The 17,765-nt window shown below is 46.3% G+C and overlaps 1 protein-coding gene across 2 annotated transcripts; it reads left to right on the plus strand.

Annotated features, from left to right (window-relative positions):
* The first annotated feature begins 304 nt into the window (after window positions 1-304).
* On the plus strand, window positions 305-12,690 carry LOC134157431 (b(0,+)-type amino acid transporter 1-like). 2 transcript variants are annotated; one of them, XM_062606346.1, is made up of 7 exons: window positions 305-1,161; window positions 2,682-2,815; window positions 3,345-3,360; window positions 5,662-5,787; window positions 7,769-7,893; window positions 8,321-8,408; window positions 12,317-12,690. In XM_062606346.1, the coding sequence occupies exons 1-7, from the start codon at window positions 424-426 to the stop codon at window positions 12,548-12,550; spliced, it is 1,461 nt and encodes a 486-aa protein (XP_062462330.1). In that variant the 5' UTR covers window positions 305-423; the 3' UTR covers window positions 12,551-12,690. The 2 variants fall into 2 exon arrangements, with proteins under 2 accessions (XP_062462330.1, XP_062462329.1); XM_062606345.1 differs by lacking the exons at window positions 3,345-3,360; window positions 5,662-5,787; window positions 7,769-7,893.
* Window positions 12,691-17,765: the final 5,075 nt, after the last annotated feature.

Here is a 17,765-nt window from a genome sequence, read left to right on the forward strand (position 1 = left end):
GTATGACTGAGGACTAAAGCAGGTGCTTGAGCATTAACTTGTAATCAAAGCATACAGTACAGGTTTGCATGGGGATTTTGCTTAACTGATCCTTATTTCAGATGCCATTTGAAGCATAATTTAAAGCAGAGATGATCAGAGGCATAGTCCAGTAAGGTGGTGGTGTTAAATGCTTTCCATTACCATTGCTTGCAATGACATTCAAAGATAATCAGTCTTGGCAGGATCTGAACCATGATAAATTATCAAGATAAGGTAGGTAATGAAAGAATGCAAAATGTGGAAGGTAAGCTTGTGTTTAATGACAGTGTTCAGTGTGACTTTTGTAACCATTAACTTAACCCTAAAAGCCTGAGACAGTCCTTATTGAAATGCCTCAGTCTTATTACAAATTATCTCCAAACATCTCCTAACATTTCCACTATGAGGAAGACAACAGATTCACCTCATTCATCAACAGATGTGAGTGAAGGGAAGGAGAAATTAAGACTGAAGCAAGAAGTCGGCCTGATTAGTGGAGTGTCATTAATTGCAGGCACCATGATAGGCTCAGGGATCTTTATGTCCCCTGAATGGGTACTAGATCATATGAGGAGCCCTGCCAGCAGCCTGCTTATCTGGGGAGCGTGTGGTCTCCTGGGCATGTTTGGAGCCTTGTCGTATACTGAGCTTGGAACCATAATTAAAGAGTCTGGAGGAGAATATATTTACATCTTGAGGATTTTTGGTTCTTTTCCTGCTTTCCTTGTCGCCTACAATTCTGTTATCCTGGTGAGACCAGCTGGTTTGGCAGCTGCCTGCCTGAGTTTTGCTGAATACGCTGTTGCACCGTTCTACCCAGGATGCTCATCTCCACCAGTTGTCATCAAATGTACAGCTGCTGCCTGCATCCTGCTTTTAACTATCATCAACTGTCTCAACATGAGGCTGGCGACATCTGTTATGAACATTTTTACAGCTGCCAAGCTCTTGGCATTGCTAGTGATCGTGGTAGGCGGACTGGTGCTGCTCACCAGAGGACAAACTCAGAGGTTTCACAGCGCTTTTCAGAACACAACCACAGGTATCAGGGCAGTTGGAGTGGCATTTTACCAGGGGCTCTGGTCCTACAATGGGTGGAACAACCTGAACTATGTAATCGAGGAACTGAAGAAGCCTGAGGTGAGTGAGTGAGCTGGGCTTTACTTACTAATCCTGCTGCTAGTGTGATTCTGTCAATGATTGTGTTGAGCAGCAGTGAAGGGAGGAAAGACTATAGAGCTTTCCTTCATGTTTGTTCTGTCTTCTAAGACAAGATACCTGTGGATGTGTCCAGAAAGGATAAAAATGAGTCTCTAGGCGAAAAAGCAGCCTATCTATAAGAAAGCACTAAAATACTCCATTGACTTAAAAAAAATATTAGGCAGCACTTGAATGTTTTGGGGGTGAAGTTTTGCCTTAGTGTTTAGAGGATCTCACTGTAGACACCTAGATTTATGCAGAAAAGCACTCACTGCTATAATCCATAAAGGTTTCTTAACACCACGTAAAAGAATTGACCCTTAATGTATGCATCAAAACCCCACTTATCTCTCTCCTCACTGCATGGAGGGGGAGCTTCAAAGCAAGCGAAGCATTGCTGGAGCAGGAATCTGGCTCCCTGAATGACCTTGTCTTTAACTGTCTACTTTTTTGGTATTGTTCTGTCTGTGCTTTAGGCACTGAAGTTGCTCACTTGCATCTCACATCAGCCCTTTCCATGCCGTATCACCTCTTTGCACAGATCAGACACTATAGGCAGTGAACAACCTTTTTTTTAGAAAGAGCTGAGTGCAATGTGTATAGAGTGTGCTTTCTACCAGTGCAGCACAAAAGATTTTACAGATAAAATGAAAATACACGGTTAAATATTAACCTAAATGTCAGCAAAGATCCTAGGGTCGTGTGGCACTTTCTCCCACAGGACCTCGAGCACTGATATTCACACCCTTGTGGAGTGAAGGCAACCACATAAGGATTTGCTATGTCTTGTCCTATGGTGGGAATGCAAATTTGACATTCCCGGTTTTAGTACTTCTTTTTTTCCAGTGTTTTCAGCTGCATAAGGTAGTGTTTGTTGATTTTGTTGAGCCTTAAGATGATCTGTGGTGTTCCAAGATTGCACCCTGTCACTAGAAAAAAATTAAAATCCTTCCAAGAGCATATCTCCTTTGCACTGCCCTGCTTGGATTTAACCTGTAGAGGAGTTAAATGTGATGCAACACGCACTTGTACATCACATGTGTCGGTAGGATGTTCATGGGAAGACACAGCACATCAGGAGATGTAACACACTAGTAACAAATAAAATCAATATTAAAGTAATCAAGACGTAACCAGGCAACGGCATCTTGGGCAGCTATGAAGCAAAATATTTTTTAATAAAATTTGTTTTTTTTGTTGGTTGGTTGGTTGGTTGGTTGGTTGGTTTGGTTTGTTTTTTAAAGACTAAAATGTAAAGCATTACTGTTTGCCTGCCATTTCTGGGAGACTGGTGTAAAAACTGCTGCATGAATCTCAATCTATGTCTTGTTCTGTGAAATGCTTAGTGAGCAAAGGAGTTTGAATGAGAGACATGGGTGGTGGCAAAGACAAAACAAACAAAAAAGTCCAGTGCAGGTGTAAATGTGCTGTGCCTAACACTCTTGTCATCCCTTTTCCAGGTGACCCTTCCCAGAGCTGTGATGATTGCCATTCCTTTGGTTACATGCCTGTATTTGCTGGTAAACATGAGCTACTTAGCAGCCATGACTCCGTCTGAACTGCTGTCTTCAGGAGCTGTGGCAGCCACCTGGGAGTGAGCTCTGCATGTGGCAGCACAGCCAATGCAGTCCAGTGAAATATGGGTTCTCTCCTGAGTTTCAGGAGATTTAGCTGTCATTTCCAGTGGGAATGGTAGCACTGCATTGATCAGACCAGGAAGAACTGTCAGGCCATGCTACAGGGAAGCATGCTGCCAGTCCCTGCTCTGTCACCTTTAAGTCAGCCTTTCCCCACCAAAGGTCAGGGCTGACCAGCCCTGTCTGGCCCATAGTCTCTGAGGTGCACGTAGGCTGCCAAGATAGGGTGCTCTGCAGCACATGCTTTACTTCCCATTCCCATTCATTCCCACTGGGAATGTGTGGCTTCCCTCCAGCTAATGTTTTCCCCCATGGAAAGTGGCCAGAGGGGACAGGAAAGAGGGGAATGAAATGTATACCAGGAGCATCTCCCCACAGTGAAGATGCAGTGAGGGTGATTATCTGGACTTGGGAACTGGGAGATACCCCACATTTCAGAAATTTCCAGAAAAATGAAGAGGACAGTGTGCTGCCCCACTAGTGCAGAGTCAATGGGTTGGGAGTGAGACAGGAGCCAACTGGGTGAATCCTGTCTTCTCAGCACATGGAAATTAGACGAGACCAGAGCCTTTTGGATCAGTTTCTCCACCCATGGGGAAATGGAAAACAACACTAGTGTCTACAACACCTTTGAGTAGGAGAAGTGTTATACATGGTTTGTGCAGCCTTTGGTAATTGTATCTTTAAGTTGACATGCACTTTTCCAGAGTTGTACAGAAACTATTTGTACCTTACACCAACCTGAAGTGTTTGGTGTATCAGACAGGCTTTGTGCAAGACAAGGGTTTTAGCAAGAGAAGAAAAGGACAGTCATGAGCATTGTAGACACTATTGACTTCTAACCAGATGATCTCCCACCAGAACATCCAGCCTTATTCTAAATATTTCCAAAGACACAGAATCCATGACAGCCTTAAATGAGTTGTCTGATTGAAACGATAACACAGGGATTGTGTTGCTTCTCATCTTCTTCCTAGTAAGTCAGCAGCAGCTTTGCTTCTGTGTGCATTACACAAGATGCCCAGTTTGAAGATCTGAGTTATTGCGAGATGTATTCTTTAATAGCCTTTCATGTCATTGTAAGTAGGAGCTTTTAAAGGTCTAGTGCCTTGTTTGAACAGGTTACAAAGCCTGGCTAAGCCACAATGTCATAAACTTTCCCTGCACTTCCTTTCCCATCATTCCTGGTTAACAAGTTGTTTTCGAGCTTCCTCCTTTTTAACACATCTCTTTTTCCTGCCTGATTAACGTTTTCACCCCGAGAGTGCAATTCAGTAAGAAACATCGAACTAGTGACCAAAAAGCTGGGCACTCAAAAGCTGAAAGGACACGTAGAGAGCTACAGGCTAAGGAGGATGTAATGGCTGTGATTTACAAGCAAAAGGTGCATCTGTTCCGGTCATTGAGAAGGGATGGGAGGATTATAAAGAAGCCAGAGGAAGACATGTCACATTGAAATGCATTTATTCTCCATATAAGAAGAAAACTGCCAGAGAGATACATTGTTCAGTGGTGAGAGGTTCAGCCACAAAAGGAACTCATGAAACTCTCCCCAGCATTTCTTTGATGCCAGTGATTTAACAGTAATTGCAGATCTCAGTTTGCTTGTAAGGAGTTACTCGGAGTACCCCCTGTAGTTCATTTTCAGGGTCCAAACAGCAGAGCACCAATCTCACAGATGCAAAATACACAATTGCTGAAGATTTTATAATTGATTTTGTGATATATGTAGTTATCCCTTGAGATCTTGTGTTCTGGAGTCACATGGTAATAGGAGATAACCAGATTCCATCATCTTCAGAAGGGAGACATTTTAGTTGTGGTTATTGCAAGTAGCTTAACTTGAAGCTTGAAGGACCATAACCCAGATATTAAGCTTACAAGCTACATTTTTGAAATTATTGTGGTAGTTAAACTCCTGCCATGAATTCGGAGAGCTGAACTCGTGATTTTGGATACTTGGGATAGGTGATACTAAAAAAGAGTAGATATGGCTCAAAGCCATGATTCAGAATTGGAAAGGGTTGTAAAAAAAGTCTGAATTTTGGATTTTTGCCAGTGAGGGGAATAGTGTGTTTGGTTTTGTGTGTGTGTACGTGATAATTACTCCAAACACCTGCATTTAATGCTCAATTCATATTCTTCATGCTGCTCTATTGCAGAAGACAAGCTTCACTTTTAGGTGAGAAGATTATCCTATCTCCCAAATAATTACCTCAAACTCTGTTTGTAACCCTGCTACTCCTATTACAGAGAACGCAAACCATAAATGCCTGAACATGGTGTAGAATCAAACTTATGAAATTCAAACAATTTCTTTGGCTTTAGCCTGATTCACAGAGTAGCAGGTATACTTGCATATGGGATCAAAGGCTTATATTCTTATGGATATTGGGAAGAGTTTATAATGCAGGATATTTCTTCAGGTCCTGTGGGACCAGTTTTTCTGCAAGCTAATACTGTTGCCTGTAATAGCAGCATATCCAGGATTTGCACCATAGCATCTGCACACAAAACCGGGGGGGGGGGTACCTCCTGTGACAGCTTTGTACACCATGGCAGTGTAAACAGATGTAGATATATATACACCAGGCAGGAAGGAAAGTTGCCTTTTCTGGGCATGTCAAACTTACAAGTGACTAAATATTATGGGAACTGGAAGAAGGCTTTAAATTGTTAGAAAGGCTTTGGAAAAAAAAATACATCAGAATAATGCAGGGAAGAAACCTGCCTGGTTCTTCAATGAGTATTTATACAATTATGAGCTGTGATGTTATGCTGTGAACTTTTTCTCACCTCAAAGTCCTGGGCCATTGGCATGGCTCAGCTCATGTCCCTGTTTGTGGCACTGTCTATGTCTGGTTCATCCAGTGGCACATTCTTCACTGGAGGCCGGGTATGCTACGTTGTTTCAAGGGAAGGCCATATGGTAAGGACAAAAATAAAGAGATCTGGCTTGCTTTGAGCGATTTTACCTTCTTGTGACATTAAAGCAGAGGAAAACACTGTGTATGTTCAGCTGGTAGAGTGATAGTGTTTTGCTTCTTGCTCAAACACTGTCTTCCCCATCTTTTTCAAATGTCAGGTGTCTCTTGTTTCCTGACTTTCTTCCTCAGCCGTGTCATTTCAGAAAGATACATAATTACATCTAGCCTGGATTTTAAGAACAGCTTTGAAATGAAATACTGATGTATTGAAGCACATGGCACAGGTCTGGGGGGTCCTAGCCAATATACCTGCCAGGGAGAGGAAACCCAGCCATTACTGCGTGTTGTAAGGCTCCCTTGCTTGTGCTGGGAAGGTAGTTCAGCACTGCCAAGCTGCCTTTGCATACAATACTGACTACAAAAGCTGCTCTCAGGGGTGTTCCAGGCTTTTCAAGCTTCATAGCAATTACAAGGTGACACGGTCTTCCATCTCAGCTAGCTAGCGTTTTCAATTGGTTTTGCTAGGTGGAGCCCAGCAGAGGCCAGGCTGCTACAGCTACATGGTCTGTGGTCCAACTGGTGGGTTCAGCATGTATTCCCAATAGGAACACAAACACAAGTATACAACATATATATATATATACACAGATACATACATACATATATATAGGTATACATGCATATACAGACAGCAGGGCACACAGATCTACACGTGCAGACATGCTCAGTGCTCACACAACCACTAGCACAAACAGCACCAAGGGCTTTATCTTGTTCCCCTCTCTAGCTGAACAGGCGACTGTAAGTGAAAAAAAAAAAAAATATATATATATACACATAGGTACAATGTGGACCCGACCAGCAGCTGGGCTCAGACATTCAATTTGCCCAGTAGCAGTCCCTGTATCCCAGTGTTCCCAGTTGCTGGTACCTGGGCATATAAGCTACTGCCCCACTCCAGCTGCTGGTAAGGACCTACTCACCCACAGGCACACCTCTCCCACACTTCTCCCTCTCAGTGCTTGGGCTGAGCTAAATTCTCCTCCTCTATTTTGAGTAGGCATGTTTTATTCTTCCTGGACCTTTCTGCTTCTTTGGTCCTTCCTCCCCACACAATCTGTTTTTTCAGCTCCAGGTGCAAAGGATACCACTCTGCACCAGCTTCACTCTTTGTGCATGGGAGGGAATCTTTTATGTATATGGATGACCAAGTTGGTGGATATGACTGGGTGGTTACTGGTTTGGGTGATTACTGGTTTTGGTGGTTACTGGTTCCACAGCTTCTCTTACTGATGACAGCTCCTGTTGTATCGTGGCAAGCTCTGTACTAAGCAGTTCACAGATGTTCTGAATTTGACCATACCAGACTAAGAGCTGAACGCTAGTACTGTTTCTCAGACACTCAGCTCTAGCAGAAGTCCTTGCACGATATTTTGGTTGGAAATTAGAAAAAAAAAAAAAAAAAAAAAAAAAAAGAAGCCTTTCTTATGAAGCTTTTCCAATAAACCAAATAATAAAGAGGCTAATAATTCTTTCCATGTTCTGGAACAAATCCTGGTTTGCTTTGTGGTTACTTGCATAAATGTTTCTGGAGTAGTTCTTGTCTTATTTTCCAGTCAGCCCTAGAAAATCCAAGTCCCAGAGAGATGTGACGGAGGGCAGAACAGTGGGACAAGGTCCCAGTGATTATCAGGAGAGCTCTGATTTGACTCAGCCTTAGTCTGTTGCATTACTAGTTTGAAAACCTTATCTTGCCTGCCTAAACTGAGCATATTTGGTATGAAATCAGTGAGACACAATGAAAACATCCTTGAGGGAGTTTCCATGTTTACTCCTTGGACTTGAGTGGCTTTTATATTGTGCTTATTTGATGATCATAAGTGGCTCTGGCAACAGGCAGAGCTCCCACCAGCAGCAGAGGTGGATGAGTAAGGATCTCCAAGTACATGATATAATTGTATATTGGGTTTTTTTGGCTTTCAGCCAGACATTCTGTCTATGGCTCTCATGCGATGCCTCATACCCTCCCCTGCTCTGCTCTTTACATCTGCCATGTCTTTAATAATGATAATATCAGGAAACTTCACCACCATTGTGAACTTTTTCAGGTATGTACATGTAGCATTTCTGCTTGCGTCCTGGGTTTTGAATTGTTTAGAAGTATTTTCTTTCAATGTTTTTCTGAGCAGGGGCTATTGTTTTCTAACCAACACTGAGGAGAGGGGAAAGAAAGAAAAGGAATTGCTTAGGAACCAGCATTTTTGCAATGCATGAATGCTTCTGTCACTGTGTACTTAACTGGATGTGATACATCCTCATATTGAAATGAATCCGTAATATTTAGATCATTCTGAAGTGCTTATTGGGCTGGAAAGGAAATGAATGGAAGAACTACCACATTTATATCAATATTCTCCTTTTTAATTGAAGATGTAAACATCTGGGATCTGCAAGGCAGGCTGACATTCCTGGATGATCTCACCACAAATGTAATGCTGTCTTTTTTGTCTTTTTTTTCTTTCCTTTTTCTTCCAGTTTAATAGCATGGTTTTTCTATGGCATGACTATTTCTGGTCTCCTGTATTTAAAAATCAAGAAACCAGAACTGCCAAGATCTTATAAGGTGAAGTAAAAACATAAACCCTCAAACCCTTTTCCTGTATTCCCAAATAACTTACAGGGCATTATGAGGAGAAAAAGAGCACTGGGGCTGGTTGCTTACAGATTTAGTGTTGTTGTCCTTCCTTTTTTAATTTCATGTTTTGTCAACAATGGGCAAGATACTGTGAATATACCAGCATAAGTCAAGGCTGGCTTCTCTGTCTTGATAAACTAATAATACACTGCCCCCTCACTGTGGAAAATATATCGACCTTTTATAAGAGATGTAAGAAGAAAATGAAGGACAATTCTGACCAACAATGTGATCTACTGCTTATGCTCTGTGAACTTGGTTGCCCTCCTCAAAAGGCAGCCCAGGTGTAAGAACCTTGCAGAGGACAAAAGAATGCCCCAGGTCCTTTGAGATGTCCAGGGGACATGTTTGCTCCCCTGTTGTGGTTTAAACCCAGTCAGGTAACTCGTTAACTCCCCCCCCCCCCCCCCCCTTCTTTCCCTCCCCCTAATCCCGGAGGGATGGAGAGGAGAATCGAAAAGAATGCAACTCCCACGGGTTGAGATAAGAACAGTTTAGTAACTAAGGTATAACACAAATCACTGCTGCTACCACCAATAATAATAATGATAAAGGAAATAACAAGGGAAGAGAATACAACACCTCACCACCAGCTGACTGATAAATCGCCCCCCAAGCCCAACCAAGCTCCAACCGATACCTCCTCCAACCCTGCAGTCCCCCAGTCCTTCCGGCTAACTCCCAGTTACCTCCTGGCCATGATGTGCTGTGGTATGGAATACCTCTTTGGTCAGTTTGGGTCAGGTGTCCTGTCTCTGCTTCCTCCCGGCTTCCCCTCCTCCCTGGCAGAGCATGAGGCTCACAAAGTCCTTGGCCAAACCAAAACATCGCTGTCAGCTGTGTTCCCAGGCCGAAAGTCAAAACACTGCACTGCACCAGCTACCAAGAAGGAGAAAAATGACTGCTACTGCTGAACCCAGGACATTATCCACCCCTTATTCCATACCATTCACGTCATGCTCAGATCCCACATTTTCAATATACCATCACTCTTATCTAAGTGCATGGACCAGTAGCTATAAACCTGCTGAGTCCATCTGGTCCATGATGTCAGGCTCCATCTCTTGTAACAGTCTTCCAGAGCAGGAGAGACTGTGTGCAGTGTTCACACTTGTGAATAACCTGGGCAATAGTGTCCATTGCTAAGTCCACCCCTCAATCATGAGTCCATCTCTATGTTGCATCTCTGCTCTGTTGGCCTGAAGTGCCATGGGCCCACCAGGCTTAAAATAATTCACTGTCCCCTTAAGCAGTTTCTGCAGCTTGTTGCTGGGGACTCCATACAGCTGCCTTCCATCTCCGATGCTTCCAAAGCACTGGAGGGGCCCAGTGGACTAGATACTTGCCCATACTGTCCCACACACCCTGCCACTCATGACTGTCCAGCCTTGGGGAAAATCTCGTGGTCCCCCTGCATCGTCGTCTAACCCCAGGCAAGACCCAAACCTGACTCTGCTTAACTTTTGAGATCAGACAAAATGATGGTGGGTAGCACACAGCCTGTGTGTGTGCCAACATGCTGATCCCCATCACAATCAGCAGGCAGGTCCCAAGGATACCCAAAGGCCATTCAAAACCTTCAGAACTCTCAGTTGATGCTGCTGTACTTGTCACTGGGGCTGGTGTAGCTGCTGTGCTTGCCGGCTCTCCCACCGCCAGCTTCTCTTTTCCTGAGTCCAGCTCTTCCTCCTCTGCCTTGCTGGGAAATGCTGCGGGGTCTCCTGCATCCTCCTGGGGCTCGGCAGGCGGCTTCCGGGAAATGCTCTCGGCCGTCGCGGGGCTGGGCTCGGCCGCGGGGCTGGGCTCCTCCGCGGGGCTCGGCTCGGCCGCGGGGCTGGGCTCCTCCGAGGGGCTCGGCTCTTCCGCTGAGCTCGGCTCCTCCGCCGCCTTCTCCCGCTGCTCGGCAGCCGCCTCCTTCCTCTCCTCGACCGCCCCGACCTCCTCCACCGGCAGCCGTCCCCTCGCCGCCTCCGGCCCCGCTCCCGCCGCCGCTTGGTCCCCGGGGCCGCTCTCCCGGCCCGGTTCGGCTGCCGCCGGCTCCCGGGGCCGCTCCCCCTCGGCTCCCCGCAGCCTCACGAAGATGGAGAGTAGGGCGAGGGCCAGGACGGTGAAGAGCAGCCGGACGGCCAGGTACAAGTCCACGGCCACGTCCGTCCCGCCCTGCTGCTGGAGCCCGCCCGTATTACAAGCCATTGCCATAAAGCACAGTGAGACAAGAACCTTAGCCCAAGCCCCACACTTGATAAACACTAACACAGCAAATACCAGCTCTAAGTAAGTTACAACATTCTGGAGCTGTGAGATCAACAAGAACAACTCTGAGAGCCAATAAATCAGCATTGTGACGAGTGACTATTAATTCAGTCAAATCTGTTGTTATCTCAACCCTTCGTGCCCCACGTTGGGCGCCAAAAAGAACTGTCATGGTTTAAACCCAGTCAGGTAACTCGTTAACTCACCCCCCCCCCCCCCTTCTTTCCCTCCCCCTACTCCCAGAGGGATGAAGAGGAGAATCGAAAAGAATGCAACTCCCACGGGTTGAGATAAGAACAGTTTAGTAACTAAGGTATAACACAAATCACTACTGCTACCACCAATAATAATAATGATAAAGGAAATAACAAGGGAAGAGAATACAACACCTCAGCACCAGCTGACAGATAAATCGCCCCCCAAGCCCGACCAAGCTCCAACCGATACCTCCTCCAACCCTGAAGTCCCCCAGTCCTTTCGGCTAACTCCCAGTTACCTCCTGGCCATGATGTGCTGTGGTATGGAATACCTCTTTGGTCAGTTTGGGTCAGGTGTCCTGTCTCTGCTTCCTCCCGGCTTCCCCTCCTCCCTGGCAGAGCATGAGGCTCACAAAGTCCTTGGCCAAACCAAAACATCGCTGTCAGCTGTGTTCCCAGGCCGAAAGTCAAAACACTGCACTGCACCAGCTACCAAGAAGGAGAAACATGCCTGCTACTGCTGAACCCAGGACATCCCCACAAAACAGCTAAGTGGAAGGGAATCAGGAATTACCTGTTCTTCCCCCTGGTGCCCTAAGCAAGTCAAGCTGCAGTGCTTCCTCTGTGACCAAGGAAGTGAATGCAGGACAGTGACTTTTCCCTGAGACAAGCTGAATGAACATCCTGGTTTTCAAGGGTTTCTTCAGGATGTAGATGACAGGCTGATGCTACCGAGCTGTGTGAAGCTATATTGAGTGTCCTCTGGGGCTTAGCTTGACAGAGAAGAGCAATGTGCTGTTAAGTCTTCCACTTACTGGACAAAAAGGCACAAAAAGAAAAAATGAAAAATTCCAGCTTGAACATTCAGTTTTCACCTTGTTGTGAAATCATTGTCTGTGCATTCAGTAGCCTCAGGAGGATGGCTTCAAGTTTAAATTTAAATGCTTTCTGAACAGACTTACAGAAATAACTTCTGAGATTGCCTGTTCACCTATCCAAAAAGAAATAAACCTTTTTGCCCAAGGGTGCTAAAGTTCAGTTTTGTGATTCGTACACATTGCTGTGTTTTGTCTGCAGTTCAGCTTTTGGATGCAAAGTAGTCGGGAGAGCAAAAACAGGCCTGGCACTAACACCAGTAGTTTGCATCTTCAAGTCTAGGAGGGCAGGGAAGACCAGGTGGTGGTGTTGCTCTTGCAGGGATGTTCAACCTTAGAGTGGGGACGGGCTGGGAAACAGGATGTCTGGACTAATTTGGATTTGTAGTTAATACCTCCAGTTGCACCAGGGTTTCATCTAAAGAGCCTTGTGCAGAAGTTCTAGGGTTGTCCATACCCACAGTGGCCCAGTGTTACATTGAGTCTTTATGCTGATCTTTTGCTTTCACAGGTCCCAATTATCATCCCCATAATCGTGCTGATGCCAGCTGTGTACCTGGTGTTAGCTCCCGTCATTGATCAACCCCAGTTTGAGATCCTCTACATCATCCTGTTCACTTTCAGTGGTGTCATTCTTTACTTCTCACTGGTTCGCTTCAAGTGCCACCCTCGCTTCTTACAGAGAGTCACTTTACATCTCCAGTTGTTCCTGGAAGTGGCACCAACCACCTGGGATGCCAACTGAGATAACGTCCTCCTGGTGTGTGGCTGCAGGCCTTCATAGTATCCTAGCATCTTGGTTTTCAAGGCTTAGAAGATATTTTCTGTAAAGGTGAATAAGTAGAATGAAATTGTCACTAAAATGTCCAGCTGAGAGACACTAGAGCCATGACTCCTCGTGTTTCCTTAACATTCTGAGGACATATTTTTCTTATTTTCAGCTCTGCCATGGCAGATTACATACAGACTCCAAAGCAGTACATGCTTTTGAATTTTCCATCCCAAGAAAAGCTGTTCGTCAAAAGCTTAGCTCTTATATTTCAACACAACAGGCAATGGAAGACTGACAGTGAAATATTATTCCTATAGCAGGCTGTGACCCTAAGCCACTCCTGGCAATGCCTTTAATTATTTCCACCCATTTCTGCCCACTATGGCCACAGAGATGCTCAAATAAATAAAGTGTGGGCACACCATGCTCACAACAAAAAAAAATTGCTTTGGGTATTCATTTTGGGAGGGTGGTTTTCCCTTGCTCCTTCCAGTCCCAGGTGCACAGTCACAACATTTCTTTCTCTGTCTCAGAAATCATCCTGCATCTCCCATAGAAAAACCTCTGACATGAGACAAGAACTGCTTGAAAGCTCTGCCAGTTTACCTTGTTGAGAATGCACTTCTCATCTGGGATCCATTCATTCATGATGAGGACGCAGGCAACATCACTCAGTACCACTGATGGTCACTCAATACTTTGTGTGTAATGCCCACAAAGACAAGTCATTTCTTCTGTGGTAAATTGAGCAAAAAAATTCCATGGTGTATGTAGATTTGTGTGTAAATAGCAAGATACTCTCATTGCAAATTTACATTATACCTTTTCATTACATACAATTTACATTATACATTTATGCATAATGGGCTACATTAGGAGAAATGTGTCCAGCAGGTCAAGGAAATACACTGTCCGTTTAGACTCAATGCTGAAATACTGCACCCAGTGTTGGCCCTGCTATTCAAGAGGGAGCTGTGAAGACAACAGAGCCCAGCTCTTCTTGGCAGTGGCAACCAGGGGCAAAGGCCACAAGCTGTGGCTTGAGATGTTCAGGACTCCAGGAAATCCCTTCACCATGAGGGCAGTGCCACCTTAGAGCAGTGTGCAGGGAGGTTATGAGAGCTCAGTTCTCTTACATTTTCCACCACAGCCATTTCCACCAACTTCCATGATTATAAAGGGACAACACAAAAAAGTCATGGGCTGTGCTCTCACCCACACCTAACACACTGCAGCTGCCTCATTACCCTGAGGCTCAACCCTTTTTCTCTTTTTTTTTCTAGAGGAGAGACTTTATATGCTGTTTTCTTTCCATTTGTCCAGATTGTTCCTGGATGGAACTCTTCCTGTCATAGGCTAAAAAGGTCTAGGTGTTAGCCCCTAAGATGTCTAGTTGTGAGTCGAAGTACCAAATATTACTGAGGTCAACTTTTCTGTCAGAATTTCTTCTGCATATCTAACTTAATACTTTGTTCCTGGAACAGGGTCACTTGCACGAGTGTTCCAGTTCGGCGTTGTGGGAAACCCTCCCCCCTTCCTGCCCTGCTTCCCCAGGTGTCCCTCCGTAATAGGTTTGAGGCCCTGGATCTTGAAGGAGAGGTAGGTGAGAACGTGGGGCAAGGCCAGCCTGCAAGGCCAGCCCACAAGGCCACATAGAAAAAGGCGGTTGACTTTGCACCTCAAGACTGCCTCTGTTAAGAAAGAAAGAAGGGTCATTGTAGTAGGTGATTCCCTTCTGAGAGGAACAGAGGGCCCGATATGCAGAGTTGACCCTCATCATAGGGAAGTGTGTAGTCTGCCTGGAGCCCGGATCAGGGATATCACCAGGGCGCTCCCCAACCTGGTGCACCCGACAGACTACTACCCGCTGCTGGTCTTCCAGACAGGTGGGGAGGAAGCTGCTTCCCGCAGTCTGAGGGGGATGAAGAAAGACTACAGGGCCTTGGGGCGGATGGTGAAAGAGTCTGGGGCTCAAGTGATCTTCTCCTCACTCCTTCCATCTTCCACTGATGATGTGGGAAGGAATGGGAAGATTCAGTCCATAAACGACTGGTTTCGAGACTGGTGCTACAGGCAGGGCTTTGGATTCTTTGATAACAGCTGGTTTTATAGGGCACCAGTCTGGACAATGTCAAGTGAGAAAGGTTTGTCTCAAAGAGGCAAAAGGATGCTGGGGCACGAATTAGCAGGGCTCATTTGGAGAGCTTTAAACTAGATTCAAAGGGGGATGGGGCTGTAGCTGGGCTTGCCGCAGTGGGGCAGCGCTCCAGAATTAATGAAGACTGGGAGGCCTCCTATAATCCTAGGGTGAAATCGGTGTGCTCAGCTCGCTCCCTGGAATGTCTGTACACCAATGCGCGCAGCATGGGAAATAAACAGGAGGAGTTGGAAACCTGTGTTAAGTCAGGAGACTATGATCTGGTGGCAATTACAGAGACGTGGTGGGACAGCTCACATGACTGGAATACAGTCATGGAGGGCTATGTCCTTTTCAGGAAAGACAGGCCAGCCAGGCGGGGTGGTGGGGTTGCTCTTTATGTGCAGGAGGAACTACAATGCACTGAGTTCTGTCCAGGGACAGATGACGAGCGAGTTGAGAGTCTGTGGGTGAGAATTAAGGGGCAGGCTGGCAGGGGCAATACTGTTGTGGGTGTCTGTTACAGACCACCAGATCAGGGTGAGGAAGTTGATGAGGCCTTCTACAGGCAGCTGAGAGCGGCCTCACAGTCACAGGCTGTGGTCGTCGTGGGGGATTTTAACTTCCCTGATGTTTGCTGGAAGGACCACTTGGCAACCCAGCCGCAGTCCAGGAGGTTCCTCCAGTGTATGGATGATAACTTCCTCCTGCAAATGGTGGATGAGCCAACCAGGAGAGGAGCGCTGCTGGATCTCATCCTCACTAACAAGGAGGATCTGGTTGAAGCAGTAAGGGTTGAGGGCTGCCTTGGTTGCAGCGACCACGAGATGGTGGAGTTCAGGATCTTGTGTGGTAGGACCAGTAGAATAGCAAGTAGAATTGCAACCCTGGACTTTAGCAGGGCAAACTTTGGCCTTTTCAAGCAATTGCTAGGGGAAATCCCATGGGCAAGGCTGTTTGAAGGTAAAGGGGCCCAAGATAGTTGGTTGGCATTCAAGGATTGCTTTTTCCGAGCTCAAGATTGGAGCATCCCGACACGTAGGAAGTCAAGGAAGAGGGCCAAGAGACCTGCATGGCTAAATAGGGAATTGCTGGGTATGCTCAAGTGGAAGAGGAGAGTTTACAGGTCATGGAAGGAGGGGCTGGCCACTTGGGAGGAATATAAGGCTGCTGCTAGAGGATGTAGGAAGACAGCTAGGAGGACTAAGGCCTCCTTAGAATTAAACCTGGCGAGAAGGGTCAAGGACAGCAAAAAGAGCTTTTTCAAATACATGGCAGACAAAACTAACACCAGAGGCAATGTAGGCCCACTGATGAACGGGATGGGTGCCCTGGTGACAGAAGATACAGAGATGGCAGAGTTACTGAATGCCTTCTTTGTCTCTGTCTACTCTGCTGCAGGCAGTCCTGAAGAGCCCTGTACCCCTGAGACCTTAGATGAAGTCAGGTCGATGGAGCGGTTTGCCTTAGTCGATGAGGAATGGGTTAGAGACCAGTTGAGCAGTCTGGACATCCATAAATCCATGGATCCAGATGGGATGCACCCGCGGGTGCTGAGGGAACTGGCAGAAGTCATTGCTAGACCACTCTCCATCATCTTTACCAGGTCTTGGGAAACGGGAGAGGTGCCTGAGGCCTGGAGGAAAGCAAATGTCACTCCAGTCTTCAAAAAGGGCAAGAAGGAAGACCCGGGTAACTATAGACCGGTCAGCCTCACCTCCATCCCTGGGAAAGTGATGGAACACCTTATCCTTGGTGCCATCTTAAGGCATATCAAGGATAAGAGGGTTATGAGGGGCAGTCAACATGGCTTCACCAAGGGGAAATCATGCTTGACCAATCTCTTAGCCTTTTATGAGGAAATAACACGGTGGATGGATGATGGCAGAGCGGTGGATGTGGTCTACCTTGACTTCAGCAAAGCATTTGACACAGTCTCCCACAGCATCCTCACAGCTAAATTGAGGAAGTGTGGTCTGGATGATCAGGTAATGAGGTAGACTGTGAACTGGCTGAAGGAGAGAAGCCAGAGAGTTGTAGTCTATGGGGCTGAGTCTAGTTGGAGGCCTGTAACTAGTGGAGTGCCTCAAGGGTCAGTACTGAGACCGGTATTATTTAATATATTCATCAATGATTTAGATGAGGGAATTGAGTGTACTATCAGCAAGTTTGCTGATGACACTAAGCTGGGAGGAGTGGCTGACACGCCAGAAGGCTGTGCTGCCATCCAGCGAGACCTGGACAGGCTGGAGAGTTGGGCAGGGAATAACTTGATGAAATATAACAAGGGAAAGTGTAGAGTCCTGCATCTGGGCAGGAACAACCCCAGGTTCCAGTATAGGTTGGGGAACGACCTGTTAGAGAGCAGTGTAGGGGAGAGGGACCTGGGGGTCCTAGTGGACGACAGGATGGCCATGAGCCAACACTGTGCCCTTGTGGCCAAGAAGGCCAATGGCATCCTGGGGTGTATTAGAAGGGGGGTGGTTAGTAGGTCGAGAGGAGAGGTCCTCCTTCCCCTCTACTCTGCCCTGGTGAGACCCCATCTGGAATATTGTGTCCAGTTCTGGGCCCCTCAGTTCAAGAAGGACAGGGACCTGCTGGAGAGAGTCCAGCGCAGGGCAACTAAGATGATTAAGGGAGTGGAGCATCTCCCTTATGAGGAAAGACTGAGGGCGCTGGGTCTCTATAGTTTGGAGAAGAGGAGACTGAGAGGTGACCTTATAAGTGTCTATAAATATATAAAGGGGGAGTGTCACGAGGATGGAGCCAGGCTCTACTCAGTGGCAAACAATGATAGGACAAGGGGTAATGGGTACAGACTGGAACACGAGAGGTTCCACTTAAACTTGAGAAGAAACTTCTTCTCAGTGGGGGTGACAGAACACTGGAACAGGCTGCCCAGGGAGGTTGTGGAGTCTCCTTCCCTGGAGACATTCAAAACCCGCCTGGACACATTCCTGTGTAACATTATCTAGGTGTTCCTGCTCCGGCAGGGGGATTGGACTAGATGATCTTTTGAGGTCCCTTCCAATCTCTAGCATACTGTGATAC

Source organism: Pezoporus occidentalis, unplaced genomic scaffold (genome assembly GCF_034315485.1).
Source record: "Pezoporus occidentalis ecotype Australia unplaced genomic scaffold, CSIRO_AGI_Poc_V1 ctg96, whole genome shotgun sequence".
NCBI classification, from domain to species: domain Eukaryota; kingdom Metazoa; phylum Chordata; class Aves; order Psittaciformes; family Psittacidae; genus Pezoporus; species Pezoporus occidentalis.

Excerpts from the sequence above, each read along its gene's own strand:
- LOC134157431 (XM_062606346.1), top strand. The coding sequence starts at position 424 with ATGAGGAAGACAACAGATTCACCTCATTCATCAACAGATGTGAGTGAA. Across the intron at positions 7,894-8,320 it reads ACCATTGTGAACTTTTTCAG|TTTAATAGCATGGTTTTTCT; the intron begins GTATGTACATGT and ends TTTTTCTTCCAG. Across the intron at positions 8,409-12,316 it reads AACTGCCAAGATCTTATAAG|GTCCCAATTATCATCCCCAT; the intron begins GTGAAGTAAAAA and ends TTGCTTTCACAG.